Source organism: Nomia melanderi, chromosome 9 (genome assembly GCF_051020985.1).
Source record: "Nomia melanderi isolate GNS246 chromosome 9, iyNomMela1, whole genome shotgun sequence".
Lineage (NCBI taxonomy): Eukaryota > Metazoa > Arthropoda > Insecta > Hymenoptera > Halictidae > Nomia > Nomia melanderi.
The window spans coordinates 17656256-17680314 of record NC_135007.1 but is presented as its reverse complement, the minus strand read 5'-3'; the positions used below and the strand labels follow the sequence as shown (position 1 = coordinate 17680314).

General features: G+C 48.4%; 2 protein-coding genes across 2 annotated transcripts in view; one reads left to right on the top strand and one right to left on the bottom strand.

Moving 5' to 3' along the window:
* Nucleotide 1: 1 nt before the first annotated feature.
* Nucleotides 2-18685, bottom strand: Cubn (Cubilin). Its single transcript, XM_031989471.2, has 52 exons — nucleotides 18529-18685; nucleotides 18298-18427; nucleotides 18043-18222; nucleotides 17939-17983; nucleotides 17723-17863; nucleotides 17560-17663; nucleotides 17335-17482; nucleotides 16956-17198; nucleotides 16550-16874; nucleotides 16108-16427; nucleotides 15643-15999; nucleotides 15271-15424; nucleotides 15006-15196; nucleotides 14346-14865; nucleotides 13951-14176; nucleotides 13508-13825; nucleotides 13164-13324; nucleotides 12514-12843; nucleotides 11584-12077; nucleotides 10901-11293; nucleotides 10437-10707; nucleotides 10077-10331; nucleotides 9408-9919; nucleotides 9122-9311; nucleotides 8674-9045; nucleotides 8397-8584; nucleotides 8140-8303; nucleotides 7842-8024; nucleotides 7511-7692; nucleotides 7047-7265; nucleotides 6803-6952; nucleotides 6653-6728; nucleotides 6424-6535; nucleotides 6156-6315; nucleotides 5775-6008; nucleotides 5510-5583; nucleotides 5208-5437; nucleotides 4927-5127; nucleotides 4701-4836; nucleotides 4154-4487; nucleotides 3838-4020; nucleotides 3583-3739; nucleotides 3242-3419; nucleotides 2945-3169; nucleotides 2642-2804; nucleotides 2237-2451; nucleotides 2029-2103; nucleotides 1878-1942; nucleotides 1402-1642; nucleotides 981-1143; nucleotides 238-488; nucleotides 2-151 (listed from the first exon to the last, which is right to left on the bottom strand). Exons 1-52 carry the CDS (start codon nucleotides 18594-18596, stop codon nucleotides 41-43), a joined length of 11118 nt encoding a protein of 3705 aa, XP_031845331.1. The 5' UTR covers nucleotides 18597-18685; the 3' UTR covers nucleotides 2-40.
* A 721-nt stretch (nucleotides 18686-19406) lies between these two features.
* Pgant2 (polypeptide N-acetylgalactosaminyltransferase 2) overlaps nucleotides 19407-24059 on the top strand; it is a 220397-nt gene continuing 215744 nt past the window's right edge. Inside the window, exon 1 of the mRNA XM_031989325.2 lies at nucleotides 19407-19773. Coding sequence (XP_031845185.1) covers nucleotides 19684-19773 — 90 coding nt within the window. The 5' untranslated portion in view covers nucleotides 19407-19683. The remainder of the gene's footprint in view (nucleotides 19774-24059) is intronic.

Sequence of the window (24059 nt, the reverse complement as noted above, 5' to 3'; positions counted from 1 at the left end):
GCCGTGTGCCCGTTTCGCTGGTGATCGGTCCGAGGTATCGTTAAGGTTGTCCCTTGAAAGTTATTACCCAACCTGTCCCTATGTTATTCATGGACGACGTGTACTCCACCAGGACCCGTTCGCTGCTGGTCTGGAACGCGGCCGGATTGTCCTGAATGAAACGAAAGAATTTCGTGATCTCCGGTATCTTCGAGAGGCTATGGAGGCTATATTTTCATTTCGATTCGTGAAAATTACCCCTCCGCAGTAAGTGTTGGCCAGAATGCGTTCTCCGTCCGACCCGATGTCGTAGAGCTTCAGGAGGTTCGCCTTGTTTTCGCAGACGTCGCTGTCGCCGATGTCGAACACGCTGAACTCGAGGACAACCTTCAGGCCGCGCGGCACGCTCACGTCCCAAGTACAAACGGTGTTGTTGCGGTACTCGTTCGGGTACATGGGCGAGGTGAACGTTCCCGCGTAATTGTACAGTCGTCCGCCGCAACCACGTCCTGCGTGTTGTTAGTTTTCAAACGTAAATACTCATCGTTCGGATTAGTTAGCGTCCACTGTTACACATTCGCTACTATTATGTTGTCATTAGATATTGCTAGATAGCAATATCTAGATACGGCTCTAGACTCTGTCCATTGTCATTAGGATCAATTAGTGCCTACTACTGTTACTGTTTGCTGTTACATTATTATCAGACACATCGTTATCTACGGTCCCAGACTTTATACCATCGTCACGAGTCTAACTTCTCATCTGTTTCCTATCGAGCACAGCTAAGAGCTTTGCTACCAGCGAGTAGCCATCGTTGCTATCGCTACAGATTTTCCAACAAGCATTTCTAAACCGAAGAAAGAGATCCCATCGAATTTGCCAATGTTCCGCGTGCTACATCTTGAATTGCGATCGTCACGTGAGAACTTGTCAACGTTATCAACGCGTCGCGTCGCGTCGCGTCGCGTCGCGTCGGGTCGGTTCAACGATCTAGTCACCTGCGTTTGTGGTAGTGAAACTGATGTCGTAGTATTCGTAGCTGTTTTGCCATTCGGATTTGGTGCGCAGGCTGAGCTTGTTACCGACGCTGAAAATGGGGCTGGGCGTCTCGATGCCGCAATAGGTCGCCAGCAGTTTATTGTCGAAATTGCCCTCGTAAATCTGTGCGAAGAAAACGGACGATCAATATCAATTCGAGTTTACACTAGCCACGTCGAACTTGCGGCTCGCGATAAGTAACACGCCTGTAAGAGCGCACGGTTTCAACGTTACTACGTGCAACCCATTCGACTTGTCTCGCTGATTCGATCGACAACGGCGAAAGATCGTTCAGACTCTCGGAAACACTTGTTATATTCAAGGCGATTTGTTCTTTTCTGAATGTGGACGAGCCAAAAGGTCGGACGCCTGGATACTTGCCCGCAAGTAAGTCTCGGCGCACTCTTCGGGATCGTAGAGCATTAATTTGTTGAAGTACAAGGAGATCGTGTGATTGACCGGAGCCGTGATCGTGACCCAGCAATCGCTCACTCCTTCGTGTACGATCCTGCCCTGCTCCGAGGTGTAGTTCCGATCACAGGACGCGGTGCTAAACTGGAACTTGAAGCCTTTGTGCCCGGCAACGTTTCCTTTGAATCTCACCTCGACCTCGGTGCCGTAGCTGTGTCGACAAGAGATTCCTGTTTTGTTATTCTAGCATATTCTATCATATTCTGCAAAGTCGAGTGAGTCAGAAGCATTTTGCTATTCGTTTAGAAGGAACGATCTCTAGAGTAACTCGCGATAGTTTTACTCTGAAATGGACGCCTACTTTTAAGACGGAATCGAAAGTTTCTCACATAGAAGTCTAGAGTCGAGGTTTGCCTTTGAAATCCTCCCGCCCTGACGCCTCTTACCTGTAGTAGTCGTGAGGTAATCCTTTGCCGCAATACTTGTACGAGGTCAACGGCGAGTGTTGATCCTGTATAAGGTTCCATAGTGTTATCGTTTGTCGTTAAAGATACCGGTCGTATTTTCTTTAAATCTTTAAATGTTCGATTCGATTACCATGTACTGAGAACTCTCATCGGAACCGGCCCAAACGAAGTTACTTCCGAAGCCCTCGTCGATGTACTTCCGATTCTGCGGGAAATACATTGCGTAAGAATGAAATCGTTAAAACGTACAATTCTGTGTATTCTATTCGTTGTATTCTATTCTTTAATGTTTCATCGCTAAGATAATCCCCTAGGCATCTCCAGGTTCGGCGGTTTACCGTTTTATCCGTAATTTCGACGTAGTCACCGTCGCATTTCGCCGAATCGGGCAAGTCGAAGTCCAGAAACTCTATCTTCAGCCTCCGGGTCTCGAAGACGCCCGAGTACAAAGTCCACCGACAGTTTACACCCGCCCCGTAAGAGTCCGGATAATTAGGAGAAGTGAGTGCCTGTGCTGTTCGTTGTATTCGCCGACTGCTGACACCGCAGACCGCTGAAACCATTGATCTTTCCTTGAGTGTGAGGATCATAAACGAACTAAGATTAGCCCTAGAAAGGCTGAACGAACGAAGAGTCCTCCCGTCCTCCAACAACTTGTTTAATGATCTCGTTTATCGTTACTTGTACATCTGGAGGTTTAGCCTTTCTAGGGGTTGCCTTTTTCAAGGATATTCGTGCTTTACAGTCTACGGTTTCCAGAGTTCCGGTGGCTCCTGTTCCTTGTATGCGTCCATCGCTGGAGAATCGTATCCAAAGTGCGTTCGAAGAGGACAGTACGGGTTCTGGCAGCTGGTTGCCGCAGTATCTGCCCAGAAGCGGGGAGAAAGGATTCAGACCGTCGCGGACCTAAACAGACAAGCGATTGAATCACGGCAGTCGAACGTATATATTTCGGTAACTGTAAAGCAACAAGAAAACGAATGAAATTTCCAATCGTACTCCTTTTCCGAAGGTAGCCGGAATTGAAAAATAAAGATTAGAATTACCTCTAGAAAATCACCGGTACATTTACTATCGTTATTTGTCTTCTGAATGTTCATACTGTTGAGAGTCAGCTTAATGTTCTTTCCCTCCTCCGTTGTCACGATCCAGTGACAGTCTTCTAGATTGTCGTAGGTGGAGCCCTTCTGCGTCCGGAATGGCAAACTTCTCGTCTCTGTCATATTAACGTCGCCACCGCAGCCAGCTTCGGCGCTTTTCACGAACAATACCTGCAAGATTTTCAACGTTAATTTCTGCTCGAGACGCTTATCGGAATGTTTCAACGACTAGGCTTTCGAAACCTGGGCACGGAAGCCCTCGTAGCTCCGGCTGGCGTCCGAGGAGAAAGTGACGAGCATGCTGTTTCCCGAAGATTTGTAAACGGGCAGATGTTCGGTCAGATTACCGCACAGTTCGGCCATCTTCTTTCCGTAATTTTCTTCCGTGCCCTCATAAATGCTCACGCTGTCGTAGTAGCATCTGGAAAAGTTCGGATCACGGTGAGAAGATCGATCGTTGCTCTTGTTATTCGGTAAAAATCAATTCGAAACTTTACGGTTGGAAGGAAAGAGTGAAAAGGTAGTAAACAATATGATAGATAAATAATAATCAGCGTGGGGATCATCAATCTCGTTTCGGTCACCTGCTGGTGTATTCCGTGACGAATTTCTCGAAACGGAGGACGATGTTTTTGTCCTCTGGCGCGCGGATCACCCAAAAGCAGGACAAGTCGTGGAAGTACTCGATGTCGTGCATCAATGGCTCTATCGTTCCGGGCCTCGTCAGTGTTCCGCCGCAACCTGTCGTAAAAGAAAAGGTTATTATGTTACTATTATGTTAAGTTCCAATTCACGAATTGGCATGTGCTTAAGTTGCGCAGGAAGATGCGTTTTCGTACTTTTTATACTGAATTTGAAGAGGAAGCCAGTCCGTTGGATGTAGGAGTCCGTTCTAAACACGATCTCCAACCTGTTGGCGGCAGTGGAAGGTGGTTTGTTGTCACCGCAATAAACCTCTGTTTCCGGCATGTAAAATCCTTCCTTCGTTATCGTCAGATTGTCGAATCGACAGTCCCTTCGGCCTGGAAACCGACGTTCATTGATTAACTGATTGTCAACTTATAAGAATAATAGCTGCCTACCTAAAACTTTGCCAGGTTTTCCTAGAATTCTTTGCGTTTAGGGTAATTATTAGCATTTAGTATGATTGCTTACTACGTTCCAGCTGGAAGTCCAAGAATTCCACCATGACTTCCTTGCCATCGGGCGCAATTAAAGTGTAGTTGCAGAACAAGTTCGGCTTGTACACGCCCGGATAGGACGGGGATCTGATAAATGTCGATTCGTTGGTAGCGTGAAGCACGCCGCCGCAATTCTCGTGCCATACGGCCTTGAAACCGTCCGCCTGGATCTTGTCGTTCGAATGGAAGGTGACTTTCATGCGGTTCTCGGTCGAATTAAATGGCGGCGGCGTTAGCCTACCGCAAACTTTTCCCAGACTTTTCCAATAGTAATTGGGAGTCTCTGGAACGAGCACCCAGTCGAACACCTATTTGGAAGAGTTTCTTTATTTCCGACATTTCGCGTGTCGTTGTTCGTTTAACACTAGAACTGCCGAGCAACCGAACTGAAATCTCGATTGATTTGTAATACGTATAAGAAGTGGTTCTAGCGTTGAGCTTAAAAGAGGCTAGTAACAGGGAGGCGTAATGCTGGCAATAATCGAAGCACTAATGTTTACGGAAGTCAACTTTCCAATCACCTCTATGTAATCGTTCTTGCAGTCTTGGCCAGCTTCTAGATTGAAACGCTCGACGAAGACCAGACCCACGTGGTAACCGTTGTCAGCGTTGATCTCCCAGGTGCATTCCGCGTTGTTGGGATACTGCTTCGGGAAGCTGGACATTCAAACGAAACTTTTCTCTGTATAAAGATATCAATTGCCAATTTCATGAAACGGATTACTTAAATTCCACGACTGTCATTACTTGGGAGACGTGATGTATCTGTTCTTGCCGTGCAGAGCACCGCCGCAACCGTTGTTCGCCGGCTCCAGCGTGAATTCGAAATCGTTCGGCTCGGCGGTCGCGAAGTATTCGATCCACAATCGGTTCGAGGCGCTCGTTAGGTTCTGCGGCTTGACGTTTCCGCAGAACCTCAGGATTTCCGGCGAGAGCGATCCACCGTTCCTAAAGAAGTAAATCAAAACTCTGCATCGATCTTTCCGCCTTATCTTCGAAAGCAGTTTGCAGATGTTCGTGTCGAGTACCTGATGCTGATGTAGGTCTTGTCGCAGGGGCCCAGGTTCAGCCTGGAGAAGCTTAACTTTAGCAGTTCCCCGGTATCAGGATAATTGGCGTACCAGACACAGTTTACAGGATAGGATATGTTCCGCGGCGAACTGACTACGTGCGATGGCCCCTCGAGCGTACCGCCGCAGGGCTGCCATTGGTACTGGAGATCGTAGTTCATCGGTTTCCCGTAAGTACCGTTCACGATCTACGGGTATCGTTAATGAATTTCTTATCGTTCGCCGACGAATTCTTGAAAATCTCTTCATTAGGTACTCACGACCAGCTCGTTGACCAGCTTAGGGCTCCTCAGGTACATCGGTTCCGTGATGTTTCCGCAAATCATACCGACATCTGCGAAACAAGGCACGTTCGGTTAGGATAGCGCTCTTAAAAGTCTCGTACTTGCCGAGACCCGGTATATATTAACAAGGTACAATTTGTCAGCCACCGATAAGACTACACTTAGGGGATGCTTGATTTAGAAGGTTTGCGTTGAATACTTATTTCAGTGAATCGTTAACCGTGCCAATTGAGATTTTCACCTGTCAGGGAGATGAACTGGTAGTTGAGGCAGGCTCTTGTCAACACGTAGCTTCGTATTCCACCTAATACACCAGTCACCCTAATGGAGAACGTTAGTCCGGTGGTGTTCGCGTCGTTAAGTAAACTGTCAGGCGCCTCCATGCTCCACTGGCAATGATAGGATGATTCGTTGAAAGGCGGAATCGTCGGCCCTGACAGATTGCCTCTGACTTCTTTCACGACTCCACCGCAGGCTGAAACGTTCACAGGAATCACGAAACTTGTCGTTTAAGAAGCGAAACGGGAAGTCTCCGATCTCTCGAGTTGTTAACGCTTCAGCTACCGAGGTCCGAAAAATCGGAATTTAGACAAAGTGTCAAGGGATAACGGTGAAAACGTACGAGCCGGCACCGCGGCGGAGTAGCGAAGCTTGAACCCGCGATATCCGGGCAGCGCCGTGTACCCGATCGTCATGGTGTTACTGGAACTCCTGATCTGTTGCAGAGTGATGTTGCGACTCGGCGTCACGATCCTGGACTTGAACTTCAGATCGTTGTAGAACTGAAAATCAAACATGGATGCGTGAGAAAAATTTATGGAAAAGCTGATTAAATTGCTTCGACTCAATTCAAAGGAATGACTTATTTGTTCCTTTATTTAGACAGTTACCAATAAAGAGTAGCTCATTCGAGGAGGCATGGTCATAGAAGGTATATCCAAATCCAAAATGTCCGCGACCACTTGGTAACCCAATGGCAATTTGATCCTCCAATCACAGTATCTGCAACCACGATGGGTGTGATCAACAAAGATTATTTTCGAGATTATATAACGTTGGAGCAATTATTAATGGTATTTATCGGTCAGTTGGTATTACTGAGACTGTTCCTAAGGTTACCTAGGACGCGTGGCAGCGTTAGGATATCCTTTCGATTTGATTATGCCGGACATCGCGGTCAATTCACCGCCGCAGACTGGAACAAACGTTTCAATAGATTGTTCGATGGACGAAGAACGTATAAAATTCCAAAGGAAACAACGGACTCACTTCCTGGACTGGACGAATACTTCAAACTGAACCCTCTGTAGTGGCGGAACTCAAAGTTGTCGCTCTTAAACTGAATGATCGCCTCGTTCGTCATCGTTTCGATGACACCAGGCTTCTCGTCGCCGCAGTATCTTCCGATTTCGGTACTGTCTGCACCGGAAACGAACATTTGGGGATAGAGGATCATTCGAGTCGTCTGAAATCGATCGGTTCCTTAGAGATCCATTCGATTTATTCAACTTACTCGTGTCATCCTCCGGGATTTTGTCGCTGATCACTATGTAATCGGTGGAACTGCACATGTAGGTCCAAGGCAGATCTATGTCGGCGAATTCCAGCTTAAGCGTGTGATCGACCGGTGCGATTATCCACCAGGTGCAGGTTTGATTCTTTTTATAGAAGAACGGATAATTCGGAGAGACGATCTGGCGGCCGGTGCCGCGAATGATTCCACCGCAGGCCTCTGCGATCGAAAGGAAATCATTGGGTTAATGTTCTGCAATCTTCGTCGATTACGCATTGTCGCCGGAGATTTTATGAATTTGCAGTAAACGAAATCGTTTGAAACTCGGTTCGACTACGATTAAACGAGATTCCCGTTTTCTTCGGAACGCGTTAGTGTTCGTAACGCTCCGAAGAAACTACAAAGAATTGAATCTTCTATATTTATCTGTCTCGCGGTGCCAACAGAATTTCATCGAGACGAACCTCCGACGGAGAGCTTTGCCTTGAAGCCATTTTTAGGTTCCTGGAGCTCCGTGTAGAAGTGTATGTACATCATGTTCCCGGTGGTAACCATGCTGTTAGGTGCAACGTCCTTGCAGAATCTTCCCAAGAGATTCGAACTGTCGGTTCCGCCATCCCTTATCTCGACGTACTCCCTCTCACAGCTGAAATTCATTGTTTCTCCCGTTAATCGTCTATGTCCCGCTCGTCAAACTTTTTGTAAGAAAGATGAAAAATGAGGATAATAACGATGAAATATATAGTACTGAACACATGTTCGAAAATAGATATTCGAGAACAACTGCCAACTGACTTCATCGAGTAACTCAAGTCGAATCTGTCGAGGAAATGAATGGATATTCGTTCCCTGTTCGGAGTCATCACTGTCCAAGTGCACTCGGTGAACGGTGGCGGTATGTTCGGGTAATTCGGCGTCGAGATTTCCAAGTCGTCGTTTCTCAGTATGTACTCGCCCCCGCAGTTCATACCGATTGCCCTGAAATTCATGGAAAGTAGGAATAATTTCACGTTGACCCTGCTACGGAGCACAGTTCATTTACACGAATGAAATATCGTTATTGTAGCCTTGTTAGAATATTCCGACGATTTACTTGTATTTCAGATTGAAGCGCAGTTTCGGCAGAGCACCTTCGTTAGAGCCGACCACCTTCGCGTAGAAACGATTCCCAGTGGTGTGCAAGATCGGAGGTGTAACGTTCAGGCAATATTTACCGTTGCCCAGTAGGGAGGACGTCATCGCGTCGCCATTCTTCAACTGCGAGGAATAGTACATAGATATATAATATAAACAGCCTTCTTTTCCATTTATTTACGCGGCTGGTATCGAGGTTTCAATGAATAGACTCACTATCACGTAATTCTCGGCGCAATTCAAGTTCTGCTGCATCGGCGGGTTGATCTCCACTTCTATCGTTCGGCCAGGCTTCACTTCGACAATCCACTCGCACGCGACGTGCCAGTTACGGGTCAACAATCCCCAAAACGAAGAATCCAACACGATCTCTCCATTCGGATCAGTTAATTTACCACCGCACTCTACGTCGACAGTAAACAATATTGACAACTGTGTAAGCTAGAGAAGGAAATAAATGACTGATCAAAGATCAGAATGGAATCGAGCATACCGCGCCGAACGTAAGCCTTGAAGCCCGTCTTGTTCGCGTAGAAGTCCGACTCGAACTTCACCGTCATCACGTTCTCCGCGTTCAGCTGGACAAACGAGCTATTCGAGAGGCACATCTTTTGGATCAGTCTGAGGTTGTTCGAATCGTACAGTCCGTTGCCGTTGTAGACCGACAGCGAGTCCGCTATGCAATTGTCCGACTCTTCTATGTCCAAAATAAGCATCCTCAGGACCAAGTGTGTCCCAGGCGGAGAAGTGAACACCCAGGTGCAATGGAGGTTGGCTGCGTATCCGTTCGGCCAGCCAGGAGACGACAGTTCGTAGCTTGTGGTGCCCGCGATATTTATCACCTCGGTACAATTCGTGATAGTCGCTGCATTCAGAAGAGGTGTTGCATCGTTTCTTTCGATTCGTTTGGGAACGAACGCTACAAGCGGTAGGCAACTTACTCGTCACATCCGTGGACTCTTCGTCCCTCAGCACCTGGAGCCAGGTGAGCTCGAACCAGCTACCTATTCGAATCACCTCGATGACCATTTCTATGTACGCAACGTTGGTGGTAGTCGTGATAGGCTCGGGTTTGTCCAGGCCGCAGGCGTCCAATAAAACAGGAGCCTCGTTGTTGTAACCGTCGTAGATCTAATCAGGCGGTAGTAACAGTGTTAACGATCAATATCGCAAAGAGATGGTTCATTTCAATTCGATGCAATTCAACCAGAATTCCGAACAACTTACGCGAAGATGCGACAAGCAATTAGAGCCAAAGGTCTCTATGAACAGGTCTTTGATCTCGATTATCATCGAGTCTTGGAAGTCCACCGTGATTCGCCAAGTGACGGTGTCCCTCATCTTGAAAGACAGCGGGTAAAGGGGCGACGTGATGCGCCCGTAGGGTCCTCTCAGCTCGTTGCCACCAAGGAACTGGTACTCAGCCACGAAACCTTTCGCCACTCCTTCGCCGTCGCTTCTGAACTTGATCCACAGTGTCTCGGAGGTTTCGACCGGCTCGATGCTGGTTCCGCAGGCCACGCTGATCAGCTTACCGCTCCCAGTGTCCTCGCGTATCTCGAGGTAATCGAGGTCGCAGTTCTCGCTCTGCTGCAGCTCGAACTCGGTGAAGCTCAGCTTCAGCTTGTTACCCGGCGAGTTCTTCAGGATCCAGATGCACTCCGAATTCAGCGGGTAGCTCCTCGGGTAGCTCGGCGAGGCGATCCTTCCTTTGTAGGCGGTGTAGGTGCCACCGCAAGCTGAAATGCACCGCATTCACGATAAAGTATGGCGTAGGTAGACAAATAGGATTTTGCTTCGTGCGATATTAGGTTTAGAGAATCTTCTAATCTTTTAATCTTTCGACGAGTCACGGAATAATTAAGGGCTTCTAGACACTGCTCTAAGCAAGTTCACCTGAATTCAGGACCGAGTAGCTGATGGCAAAGTTTCCGAGTTCGAACAGCGCGTACAAATGTATCGTGATCGCGTTCCCTGTGCTCGTTACAGGCAGCGGTAGCACGTTGTCGCACCATTTCCCTAGGGACGGACCGTCGATGCTTCGACCTTCGTGCACTTCCAGGTAGGCCACGGCGCAGTCGTCCGCTTGAAGACCGTTCATCAGGTCAAGGCTGACTTCCATTTGCGTGAACGTCACGGTGATGTGATCCTCTGTTGCAATGACAAAGAAAATTACGAAGAGGTTCCTTCCGTGTGAGTAGTAGAATGGAATTGTGTATATCCTGTTCGCGTGTTGCGTTTAGCGGTTGCGTGTACCTGGATCTTCAGCGATCAACGTCCACGTGCAGTGTTCTTCGCCCATAATCTCAATGTGCGACCACACCGCTCTCAGGAATCCTTGATCCTTCACAGTTATACGAGCTCCGCAAGCCGTACTGTACGTCGCCTTGAATCCCTTCGCCGAGACAATGCTGTCCGTCCTCATCACGACCAACATTTCATTACTAGTGGCAACGAAAGGTGGCGGCAGCTGGTTCCGACAGAGGGTCGCCAACAAGGGCGAGTCCTTCGTAGGTCCGTCGTATATCTGTAAAGACCATTGGTTTTTATCGGATAGTTTCATTCGATGTTCGAAAAGATTCTTCAATTTCGACGTGAATTCTATCGAGTTAGCAGAATAAGGCAGGAGGCTTCTATTCGGAAATCCACACTGATCGATCGATTTCGATTGACTCGCTGGGTTTGGACTGTGGAAATCTTTAGATCAACGTTTCCCTGACCTTGACGTGATCGTTGGTGCAGTTCGCGCTGTTCTCCAGGTCGAAGTCCGAGAAGGTGAGGTTCACAAGGTAGTTCGGGTTGACTTGCAACAGCCACTCGCAGTTCTGCTTGTGCGGGTAATTCCGCGGGTAATTGGTCGAGTATATGACGCCCGAGTCGGCCGTGTACTTCCCGCCGCACGTGAGCGGCACGCTCTTGTAGCTCGCGTTAAAACCGCGCGCCCCGTACGACACGTCCGAGTGGAACTTCAAGAACATCTTATTCCCGAAGCTGGTGTACACCACCGGTTTCTCCGAGTAGCAGAGTTCGATCAGGCTCGGCGCGTTCGCGTCCCCGCCGCTGTACACTTGAAGCTTGTCGAAGTAGCAACCCTTCTGCTTTTCGGTGTTTATCTACAATCAGTGTCCACAATCGTGGTTCAGTCTTCGAAGGGTTAAGACCTAATGGTAGTTTCTTAATGGACAAATAAATTAACTCTATTTTTTGTTTCATGGAGTTGATTTCTCTAACAAGTGGATGAATCATTCAACAACGATTGGAATAGGCGTGTCCTCGCAGAGGAGAAAAGATTGAGATATCTGCTACGATCCAGAGTCGTATTCGTTAGCATTCGTTAGTATCTACGAAAGTTCAGTGATGTAATCCTTCAAGTAGATCACTGCTGATCGTAGAGGATACTCACGTCGTGGATAGTCAGCTCGATGCTGTGCATGTAGTCAACCTCGATCAGCCATTCGCAGTCGACGTTCGTCGGGTAGCCGGACGGATAGTTCGGCGACGTGAACGTGTCGAACGGCCTGGTCAGGTGTCCGCCGCAACCATCCAGCAACCATTCCAATCGGAATCTGACCGGTGCGGGCTGCGGCCCGGTCACGAAGCTGACGAACACCTGATGCTGCGTCGAGGCGATCTTCTTCTGCGACATGTCCGGGCTGCAAATCGTAGCGATCCGCGAGTTCGGCACGTTGTCCTCGCCCTCCTGAATGTTCAAGAAATTTTGGCAAGTGGTGTTCGGCACGATGTATTCGTCGCTGTTGAAATGAGACACGGTCAGGTTGATCTTGTTGCCGACGGGCGCCTCGATCGTCCAGCTGCAGTTCAAGTAGCCGTCGTACTTGTCCGGGAAATTCGGCGACTCGATCACACCGTGGAAGCCGTGGAATTTTCCTTGGCAAACTACGAGCGAGCGTTTAATATCGTTAGATTTTCGGATGTCTATCGAAACTTCGATAAACACATTGTCGAAATTTCTAGGAGACAATTATCAAGTTTGCCGGGAAGTTCTGTCCGGTAATGTCGTCTCAAGTTTCCGAAGACGAGTGGTACTACAGCAATGGAATCCCGAAATTACCATCGCGCTACGAAGAGATCATTAACGACGATGAGAACTATATTGTTCGGTAAATATCGATAAATTATTTTCTCTTAACTCGGACAGAACCTTCTGGAAGAGCAATAGAAACAGTCAGCTCGACCCCGGCTGTTTACATTAGCTCGGTTCGAGCGTTAATCAGTTTTAACGTTCAAGTTCGACGACGGACATCGACGCGAACCAGTGATCGTCGGGTCAGTTTGGTAGGTACAAGTGTGACGCGGCTGAGGATCGACTCACGTGTTTCATACTTCAGATGGAAACCGCGGCCGAAATTCGTGTAGTCGGTGTGGAACCGCACGTTCAACGTGTTCGACTTCGTCTGAATAACCTTCGGGTAAGGGTTGCTGCAGAATCTCTGCTTGCTCCCGGGATCGATGTCCTCGTATATCTCGATGTAATCGAATCTGCACTTCTCGTGGTGTTCCAGATCGAGGTCGACTATTAGCAATCGGATCCAGCCACCGGCCGCCACGGCGATCTTCCAATAACAATCGGCGACCTGGTAGGGCTGCGGGTAATTCGGAGACACGATGTCGCCGCCGGCGCCATTCAAATTCCCACCGCAACCTGAAATCGCCGGAATAATTGTCTGTGCTACAAAAACGGACACGTTATCGGAGTAATCGAGATTTTCTCTCCGGATTTCTAGGATTAACCGTCTACTGGCGATTTGCTTCGCCTAGACTGATGATAGTCGTCATCGAGCAACAGGTGTCCGCCCAGTCGTGACGCACGAAGTCGGGAACAATTTTAGAAGAAACGTGGAATGGAGATTTTAACTAGATTCAATAGTCTCTCCTTGATAAGAGATTATACATACTCCGTCGAGTAATCGCACTAGCATAAAACAAGTCTGTTTATTTATTATTATTGGCTTATCGCGTTACCTGAAGTGGTGCTGTCCCATTCGATATTGAAACCATATCTCTGCCTCGACGAGTCGGAGACGAACTTCAAATACAATTGGTTCGTTTGACTTGTGATCTCCGTAGGTACGTCCGTTCCGCAGTATTTGCCGATTAGAGGCGAAGTTTCGTAGCCACCGTTCCTACAATCGATTCGATTATTTAAACGTAGAAACGTACAGCTTGGATCTTCGTAGATTAAGGGGATTATATCTGTTTATCTTAGATCCAGCTAACGTAATTTCTTTATAATCCTCTGTGAGAGCTGGTTGCGAATAACCGAATAAATAAATAGAACCAATTGCTCGTCTGCAATAGTTGTTCACCTGATCTCCAAGTAATCGAAACTGCAGGAGGAATGTTGCTCGAGTTGGAAGTCCTTCACGGTCAGTATCACCCTGTGCTTGTTCGCCGCTTCTATCACCCACGTGCACTCCCTTCTGCTCGGGTAGGGATGTGGGTAGTTCGGCGTCTTAATGGCGCCGTTCGGTTTGACAAAATGGCCGCCGCACGTCTTCGACGCGTCCAAGAAGAGGTACGACGCGACGAATCCTTCGCGTCTTCCCGAGACATCCGAAACGAAGTTGACGGTCATCACATTCCCCTGAGACGTCAGTATCGGCGGCTTCCTCGTTCCGCAGAAACTGAAAGAATCGATCGACTCGAACTTTGCCGGAAACAAGAACTGCAGAATTTAGCCACACGTCGGTCAGCGTGCGGTCGTTCATGGTTTTTCGTAATCGGACGGTAGAACTTTCCATGTACGTACGTGCCCAACATGTTCATGTCGTTCTTCATGTAATTTTCGTGAACTGAGACGTAATCGTATCTGCAATGGGGATAGTACTCCACGTTGAACGATAACCAAGTGAGCTGCACTACGTGGCCTGGCGGAGCCTGGATCGTCCAGGTGCACCTCTCGTCGTTCTCGTACGTATCGCCGCTCGTCGGAAATTGTATCGTTCCCGTCGGCGACTTCAACAAACCGCCGCATCCTGTGGAACAACGTAAACGTCATGCTCGATGAGCTAAAACTCGAACAGTTCGTTTGCCAATATAATGTTAATTTGTAAAACGAAGAGTAGACAAATTTAATGGTATCTTGGTGGTAAAATCCGACCAGTGAACGGTTTATACGGGGACAATGAAAACTCGGGTGCCTACTGCTGTCGATCGTCGAGTAGTTTGCGTTGAATCCGCGGTGCTGTACGCTCGCGTCGCTGACGAACTTCAACAACATGTAGTTGTGGGTCGAGTAAAACGGATCTGTGGGCATGTCCTCGGCGTCCCCGCAAAGAGTCGCGAGCTTGGTGGTGTTCTCGTTGTCGCCGTCGTAGATCTCGAGGTAATCAAAGTAGCAGTCGTCCCTGGACAAGCCCTCGATATCCATGTCCAGCATGTTCAGCACGATCCTCTTGCCGGGCGGCTGCACGATCTCGTAGATGCACACCCTCGAGCTGTGGTACGATCCCGGGTACATGGGCGAATGGAGCGTGCCGGATTCCTCGGTGAACTGGCCGCCGCAGAGAATGTGGTACGAGAGGCTGAAGCCCTCTCTTTCCAGCGTCCAGTCGGACCTGAAGATTATCAGCAGCACGTTCGTGTTCGATCTTAACGTGGGCGGCAGCGTTGTGCCGCAGTATCTTCCGAGCAACGGAGATTCGCTGGATGGACCGTCGTAAATCTGAAAAAATTTCGAATAATTGGAATCTTGAAGAACGATAGAGGTTTCACGTATAGATGATTAGGAGAAAATTGTCGCGTTCCGTAGTCCTAGCGTTCGGCGCGATCGGACACACGGAAGATTAGGAAAACACCGAATACCTCGACGAAGTCGAATCGACAATTGATCGAATTCTCCAGGTCGAACTTTGACCAGGTGATTTGTATACGTTCGCCGACCGGCATCTGTATCCTCCAATCGCACTCCATGTTCTCGTGATACGATTCCATGTATTTGGGTAAAGAGATCTCGCCGAAAGAATTGGTGTATACTCCGTTGCAGCCAGGTATACCTGAAATATTTTTATTCGATCAAAAAGGTCAACTCTACGATATCGTCCGCAAACAGTTTCACGAAGATCATTACCCTCGATGGTGGAGTAGTGAATCTGGAAGCCAGCATCCTGACCAGCGCTGTCCGAATGGAAATGAAGCTGAGCTTCCGAGCCCGGCACGATGAGAGGCGGTGGACGCGTGTGATTGCAGTAGAGACCCAGTCTTTCGTGACCTTCGCTCGTTATCTGAGAACAATCGAATAACAACACCGTTGAAACGTGATTTATAGTGCAATTACTAAACAGGTTCCGAGCGTCGACTTGTCATTCGGTTCGCGTATTTCGACGTCAATGTCTCCAGTAATTCCTCGGAGAAGCATCAGTTATCTTTTTGTTTGTTCCTCTTACAAAGACATAGGTCTTTTCAATAATGCAACGATTATCTTTCTTCGGTTATCGCTTACCTCGAGGTAATCATTCTCGCAGGTCGGATGTTCCTCGATCATCAACTGACCAAAGTGGAACTGTATCCGTTTCGACGGTTGAACCGTGATGTGCCAATAGCAGTCTCGGTTGGGCGGGTATCTTCCTGGCGAGCCCGGCGAGCTGATCGTTCCATAATTATCCGTCAAGCTTCCGCCGCAGACGGGTTCGATGCTGTTCCAGTGGAAAGCGAATCCGTCGTGCGAGATGCTGCTGTCCGAGTGGAACCAGAAGTACAGGGAGTTGTGGGAGGATATGATGTTTCCGTTTGTACGAGGCAAAGTGTTGCCGCAGAATCGGCCTATCATCTGGTTGCCCGCGTTCCTTCCATCATGAATCTGCGAAACACAGTCGATTCTTCAGCATTTTTACTCGAGCATTATGGTTATTATTAATTGTTGATCAACTTTTCAAAGTTTATGAAGTACATTTTCAATTGTTTGTACCTGCAGGAAATCGAACTTGCAGTCGGTCGATTGCTCGATGTTGAACCTCGTGAAGGTGACGTTCAAGACGAGCGAGCTGTTCGTGGTGAGGACCCAGGCGCAGCTCAGCCCGTGCTGATAAACGTTCCCGCTGATGGGGAACACGAGTTCACCGATAGGGTTCCGGGACACGCCCCCGCAGGTCTGTCGCGGGGTCTCGCATCTGTCGCCTGTGAACGTCGACGGACAACTGCAGGTTGCCGCACCGCTCGAGATCACGCAGACTCCGTTATTTTTGCAAGGATTGGGAGTGCAAGGGTCCAGCACGTTACAGTTCTCACCTGAAACGATTAAATGACGGGTCGTCATCTCGTCTTTGGACACTGTCGAGTTTTCGTAACTTGAAAATCTTTCTGAAAAGCATTCTAAAAAGGACTACACTTAACTATACTTTATAACTCACCGCTCCATCTATTATCGCAGACGCAGCTGTACGCGCCATCAGTACTTCCGGCAACGCATCTGCCATGGATACAAGGATTACTGGCGCACGCAGTCAATATCGATACGTTGCTCGATGACCGACGGCAACCATTCGGACCGAGACCGGGTCCGGTGAAACCTGCCGGACATTGACATATCACGTAAGCGCTGGTAAGTCCTGGGTTCTCGACGCAAGTCGCTAACGGGTGGCAACCGCCATTGTTGACGGCGCAACTACCGACGTAGTCGCAGGTAACGCCATCGCCACGGTAGCCGGTCGGACATGTCCCGCACATCCTTGAACCCTGGTGACAAACAACAGATCACGAATCAATCTGCCGTTGTTTCTTGGAAACCAATTATTGTAATATTTTCAACGCAGTTACCATTGTATTTATACAATCCACTCTGGGCGATGTGCTGCAGCCGCCATTGTCCAGCAAACACTCGTCGATATCGGTGCAGTAATAGCCATTTCCGGTGTAACCGCGAGGACACGCGTCGCAGAAGAATGTGCCAGGTGCGTTCCGACAGGCGACCCAAGGGTTCACGGAACATGGTCGATGGTTAGCCGCGCATTCGTCCACGTCCTTGATGCAAGCCGGGTTCGTGCCATCGGCCTGCCAACCCTGCGGGAAACAATGTTTGCAGCGATGAATTACCGCCGACGGGATTCGATTCGAGCAGCAAAATTGTATGCGTAGAATTGAAAGTTGCTTGTGAAAGATTAGAAGAATAAGAAAAAGTATCATCGATATTACTTACTTGGTCACAAATGCAAGTGTAACCGAGGGGAGAGCCAGGTTTGGTCACGCAGACCCCGTGTCCGCAGAGTTCCTCCGAGTTCTGGGTGTTGCAGACCGACGTTTTCGTTGTGCAGTGAATACCGTGCCATCCCGGCGCACAATCGCATCTGGCGTATTCAAGAAAAATTGCTAAGAATGTCAGAAAGTACGAGTGTAATCGATTGTTTGGGAAATATATTAAAACCTGTACGATCCCGGTAGGTTCAGGCATGTAGCGCCATTCTGGCAACCTAGGTCTGTCCCCAGCAGTCGTACGCATTCGTTGACGTCGGTCATGCAATTGGGTCCCTGTAGTTATGAAACTAGTTAGCGAGATCCGTCGTGTGTCTTTCGATTCGATCGTTTACCTCCCAGTTGGACGGACAATTGCACTGGTATCCTTCGTAGAGGTCCTGACATGTACCGCCGTTCTGACAAGGTCTGCTGGTGCATTCGTTCGTCCTAAGTTTGGTCTCCATCGTTCTCACTTTGTCTTCCAAACGTCGCAACTAAAGAGACAAGTATACCATGAAACTTCATTACGAAACCGGGGATCAATGATTCAGGCGTATCTCGATACGTACTCGACTGGTGAGCATGCGAACTTTTACGTTTATTCCAGCGACGGACTGAAAGTAAAATATTCTTCAGTTTATCAAGAACATCACTCTTCATTTCGATCACGTACCTGATTCCTAAAATTCGCTGGGAGCGAACTGTTCGCTTCCACGAGTTTCCCGTACATCGCCATTCTTCTCTCCAGGCCATCGGCTCCTTCCACAATCTGCGTGAGCCTTTGCACGCTGGTCTCCATCTCGGCCAGGTATCCCGTCCTCAATCTTTCGATCAAACGCGTCGCGTTTTGCGCCTGGAAGAAATTCGATTAGTCTCTCGAACGAACGGCGATCTCCTTTGCGAGCAATGAAATTTGGATCGCGCGTACCGCGGACGCGACGTGCAGCAAATTAACTTCGTTGACGTTGATGTGACCATCCCCAAGAATCTTCAGGGTGATGTTCCTGTCCCTCGCCGCGGAAATGAGCAGGTTTCCGTCCCGTGACTCCAGCACGGGCCTGGATATAAAGATATTAAAGTCGTGGGGCCATTAATGGGCAGAACTTTCTTCCGAAGGGGAAAGAGCGACATTGACGGAAATTGTGGTTCCCGTTCGTACCTCTCGTCCATCCATGCCGCGCAGATGCCCAGGTAAGTTAGCAGCAACCATTGCGGCCACGTAGCCATCGCAGCGACGAGTTACAAGCCTCGATCGGGTTTCAGAGTAGCATCTCCTTCCGGATGCAACGGACGACCCTTCGGCGTGTGGCGTTCGTCGCGGACTGCATCAAATGATCGGAAACCTGGCGTATCTTCGCTCGAAAGTGGGCGTATTTCGGAGTTATCGAAGTCCACCCAATATCGGTTACCACCCATTGCGTTCCACGTAACTCTAATCCCGAAATTCTTTCAAAGAAACAGCCGTCTCGTTTTATTCAAATTTCTTGTCTCATTTCCTTTTCTTTATGTTCACTCTTTGAAATCCCTTGGAGTTCAACGCGTGGATTCAAAGACGATCGACGAAGAACTTTTACTCTACTGAAATGTCGTCGAAGAAAAGGAAGCACTTTTTAGTTGGAAATTTACTTGGAGGAAGCGAAAATGATCGATCGTCGTTCCTTCTTTGTTTTCAACAGAAAGAGCAACGTTAAGAGCTGTGCGTAATCGGAGGAAATACCGCTAAAGTACCGAAAGCATCGAATCCGTTGAAACACGAGTCCAGTGGCGCCCGCAGTATCCGAACTAATAGCGACAAAAGTAGTTCGGATAATCGATAGTTGGAGTAAACCAGGCTCGTACGGTCGAACGATCGGATGCACCAGAGGTCCAGGTGATCTTTGCTTCGACCATATGATATCCGAGTAGAAAAATAAACTGAAATACTTGCTGGTATTTGTAAGCATATTCGCGGGTAAAGGGAAGCGTTTGAAAATTGGGCGGGAAGGTCGGCGCTGCTCGTCAGATCCGCGCGCGCAGCGCCACCGGTCGAAGGGATTCGAAAGCGACGGCGCGTTCGGAGCGTTCCGTCGTGGCCGCCGTTCCCCTCGGAGCCGGACAGTATGGCTTCGGCTGCCGGTAGCTCCGTGTTGGTGGTGAGGTTCCACGGTGGGACAGTGCGTAGTCGGCCGCGGGTGTGCGTGCTTCGTTTTACCCGCACGGAGGACACGGATCCGTGAGACTTGGCAGAGATCGTGCGGCGGGGAAGAAGGACGTGTGGGGTGCGTCGATACACGTAGACCGTGGGGCGAGGGCGGCCGAGGAAACACGGGCAGAGATGCGGCGAAATGTGAAAATTGTGTTGTTCCTGTCATGCGCGTGGATGTTCGCCTTTGTTTACTACTACCACACGTCGCGGGACACTAAGGTGAGTCGTTTGACAACACTCTCCGCATGCACCTTCCTGATCCACAATGTGCACTCGCTTCGCGGACAGGAACGAACACCGGAAGTGCACGTTCGTTTTACGCGGTTAGGTTTATAGTCCGACCGCTAGGTGGGAGGGGGTACCGCGAACAGTTTAGTTTTGACGTTTCATATTTTACCGCCCGTGCGTCGCGTTCCCGTTGAATTCGGCTGCGAGACCGCACCGGGCTCGGGGGATAGCGAGTCTAGCGTGAAATATTGATCCCGGACATGTGCTCTGCCCGAAGAAACGGATTCGGTTCATTCAGAATCCTCATGCAAATCGGCCCCGCGACCGGCGCGTTCCAGCGCGTTTCACCGCCTTTCCTCCCGGGTTGCCGCGTCGAATTCTCGGTACACATGGCTCGAGCCTTTATTGCGACGTCGCTCGGGGCTATTCGCGGTTTCGGGAGCCGAGCATCTGCTACGGCTTTTTGCACTTTTAACTCGGCGACGCGCTCGCTCTTGCCGTTCGCGGTTTCTTTTTACTCGGGGGACATGGAAATCGGTTTCGTCCGTTTTCAGCCGTGCGTCTCGCGAGACACGTTGCAAGGGCCAACGGGCCGTTCGTCGGGGATCGTTACGATTACCAGCGCAATGGACGACACTGAGAAATGTTGCTTTAAAGGAAATGTTTTCATTGTTGGGGGATGCACTGGAAATAGACCTGTTACGTAAACGAGGCATTGTTAGGAAGATGGATATCTTTCACTATGGCGCGTTGAATGCGGAAATCGACTACTGATTTCGAGAAGCGCTCGATCATCTCCCGAACATCGAAGCTTCCGGTTCACCCACATCTTCTATGCTCGTTATCATTGTCGTTAGATATTCTTATTATATAAGCGATACACGCGGAAAATATATTGCGATACTACTAGAGTAAAAGGTGAAATATGGATGGAAATTGTTTTCAGTTTAATTTCGATTTGTTGCGCACCGGATGCATAGAGATTGGTTCGTTCGCGAGGACAGGTTAGAACACGTACTCCGGATCAATTGTCACGGTTTTTAATTTAAAAAACAGGTGTTTCGATACTTCCGACAGGAGATTTATAACGAGCCAGTCGGAAATACGTGTCGTCTCGTGTTTATCGTGTCGTTAATACGGAACGAGGCAGCTAGACCCGCTGAATCTTTATGCAAATTCGCATTTTTATAGACATATTCGGAACGACAGGAATTACGCATAAATTTCTTTTTACTGCCCGGGATCCCGGGCAGAGAACCACGTGAAAATGTGAGGCGATACTTTTATCGTATATATCGCGAATTGGAATCCTCTAATAAATGCATCAAATTCTCGACTCGCAGTCCGTAATCGCCGTTCTCGCTTGATTCCCTTCGCGTAGATATTCCCAAACTTGTTCTTTTCGTCGAGGTATGTACGAAAAGATGGCGGCGATTACGACAAATCGTAAATTTTTCGCCCACGCAACATCGTTTTATAAAATTCGAATTTTTCGATCGTCGATCCCGACGTTTTTAACGCTGTAGATCGTTTGTGGAACGTCCCACGCTATAGTTGCGATTAGAAACGGCGAAACTGTCTTGCGAATTTGTACGTTCGGTCATTGATCTCGATGACTTTGAACGTTTACAGCGCAAGTCTGAAATTTTCTCCAAATAGTGGATAAAACTTGAGCGGCGGTAGAAAAAGCCGCCGAAAATATTGATTTCAGCAAGACATTCGAAAAGCACCGGAATCGGCGAGAAAGTAGCTAACTTACAAGGCGATCCTTGTGTTGTGGTGTTATGCAAACTAAACAGGTTCATAGTAAATGCAACGCGAATCATAGTAAATATGCAATAAACGGTGAACGCGATGCGAATGACGCAGATTGTATCGCACTTATTAGCGCGGATCGTTCGCGCGGCTATTTATTATAGATCTCGTGGATCCTCAATGGCCCGTGTCGGTTGTGCGGCCATTGGAACGCCGTTCGCCCCGATGCGTTACGATTTTTGCACTCTTACAATCGGGGCAAGCGGTTTTTCCACGAAACCTAGATCCATAAACCCCGTTCTCCTATCGGAGTTCTCCTTTTCTCCTATTTCCGAATGGGAAATTAGTTTTTTTCCCCGCTCCCAAGTACCAAATGCGTGGATTATATAGTGCAATCTGTGTATTGCATCCAAACTGAAGCTATCAGTGGTCGGTACTGCAGTTTTCAGGAAATGCCTTTTGAATTCCCTGATATTCCCTGTATATTTACATGTGATCCTCTGAAAAAAGTACACAGGTTTCGAAATGATCTCCTGTTCATTCTGCTAAATCCGCTCTCATCGGAGGTTCGGAGCACCTTTCGTACACATGCACGATTAACATCGAAAACAATTGATTAGTATACGAAAGCAAGGAGAGACGCGACTACAGAATAGAAATAAATTCCCCGGGGGATTCGGTTCTCTGTCAATCCGCAATCAATCCTAGTCCGGTGGAGTGTCCAAAGGCTGTAGGCACGCGAGTGGCTGCGAGTGATTCAAGTTCAGTACGGCCGCTATCGCGAATGCATAATATCGATTGCGCGCACGTGTGCGACGGTGCACGTACGCGATATACTAATAAATACTCGGACACGCTCCAATAAATAGACGCGGAGATGAAGGAGACCTCTCGCGAACCGGTTCCCGTTCGTCGCGTTTGACCGATAATTTCTCGAGGATTTTCTGTTTCCGCGGCGGAGCTCGGCGCGGAGCAAACGGGACCGATGACTCGCGGAAATCGACGGATCGTGAAACACCGTTCCGCGTCTTGGCGCGAGCATCCGTAACCGGCATGGAGAATCACTTTCGCGGTCTTCGACGCGTCGCCTAGACTTGCTCGTTATCCCGTAGCAATTAACGCGTTTACGGCAGGCATTTTCGAATTACGTGAACTGGGGAAAACGAACTCGTTACGATTTAAAGGCGAGTGGTAATTTTCCATCCGCGTTTCGAACGATCAAACACGCGGAATCGTGGTGCGAGCGTTTATGTCAATTGGTAGTCAATTGGCAGCGTTTTGAAATCGGAAAATAGAGAAGGAAGTGTAAACGTTTTAGCTGACACTGATCGCAGAAAGTTTTCTGTAGTAGGGCCATTAATCTCCTCTTGATTGGCGATTAAGAGTTCGAGGCATTGCAATTCACGTTCGTTATTCGAACTTTTCCAATTAATAAGAGGAGACGCTACACTTGTTTCAAGTGGAGGTTTCATCAACAGATCAATGAAAGCTTTTCCACGTAGAAATGTTGATTATAAATATATGTCGATTCAGATTGTAACATAACATAGAGGTATCATCGATCAAAAGTAGTCCAGTTATTCCGAGCTTTGTAGCCCGAATAGCAGCAGGATGTTCGATACCGATCGATCGAGAAGAAAACCGGTCGCTGGTCAGGAAACGAGTGTAATCGGCAGTCCGTTACACCTCGAGCCGGCGAAAGGTGAAAGCCATTCCACCGGTAAGAGTTCTGGAGGAGCTCCAAATTAGAGTAACCGTTATCGAGACATTCTCTTCCGATTCACGATTCACGATTCACGATTCACGATTCACGATTCACGAGTCCCGAGTCCAAAGTCACGAATCACGAGTCACGAGCTGCTCCGTGAAACGCTGTTTGTTTTTTTAATAACGCGTGCCGTTGCCGATCAGCATCGTCATTCCACTTTCTTTTTTAATCCACGCGACTCTCGTCAATCCCGGCAAACCGATCGGATTATTCAACAATTAATAACGGTTGAGAATAATCCTTTATTCAAAAGCAACCGCCATCAACGAGTCTACAATCGACGGAGTAATCCGCTCAGCGGCCCCATTGCTCGCTCGAAATTCGAAACGTTACCATTAAACTGTAATCTTTAAAATTTAAACTGAATCCGACTTCAAAGTCGGGGATTAATATTTTCGATTTTAAACGGAGCTGAAAGTGTCGCCGAATTAGCGATCGTTAGTTTAAACGGAGCTGAATCGGTCATTAATATTCGATCACTTTATTTTCGATCCTCCTTTCATCGGAGAAATATTCTCGGAGCTCGGAGGATATTTCAGTTGATCTCTCTCCGGAATCATTGTAACCTTGCGATTTAATTGCCTCCGGTCCCGTCCCGCGGACGAACTTGCGGCGAGCTCCGTTTTCACTATCGCAGATTGATCGATCGATCGCGACTCCTTTCATTTTTTCCTCTCCCTCTTCTTTGAAAACCAGCCGACTCTTGGCCCGAAAGAACGACTCCTCGCATTCAACCGCGATTTTCCGTCGTCGC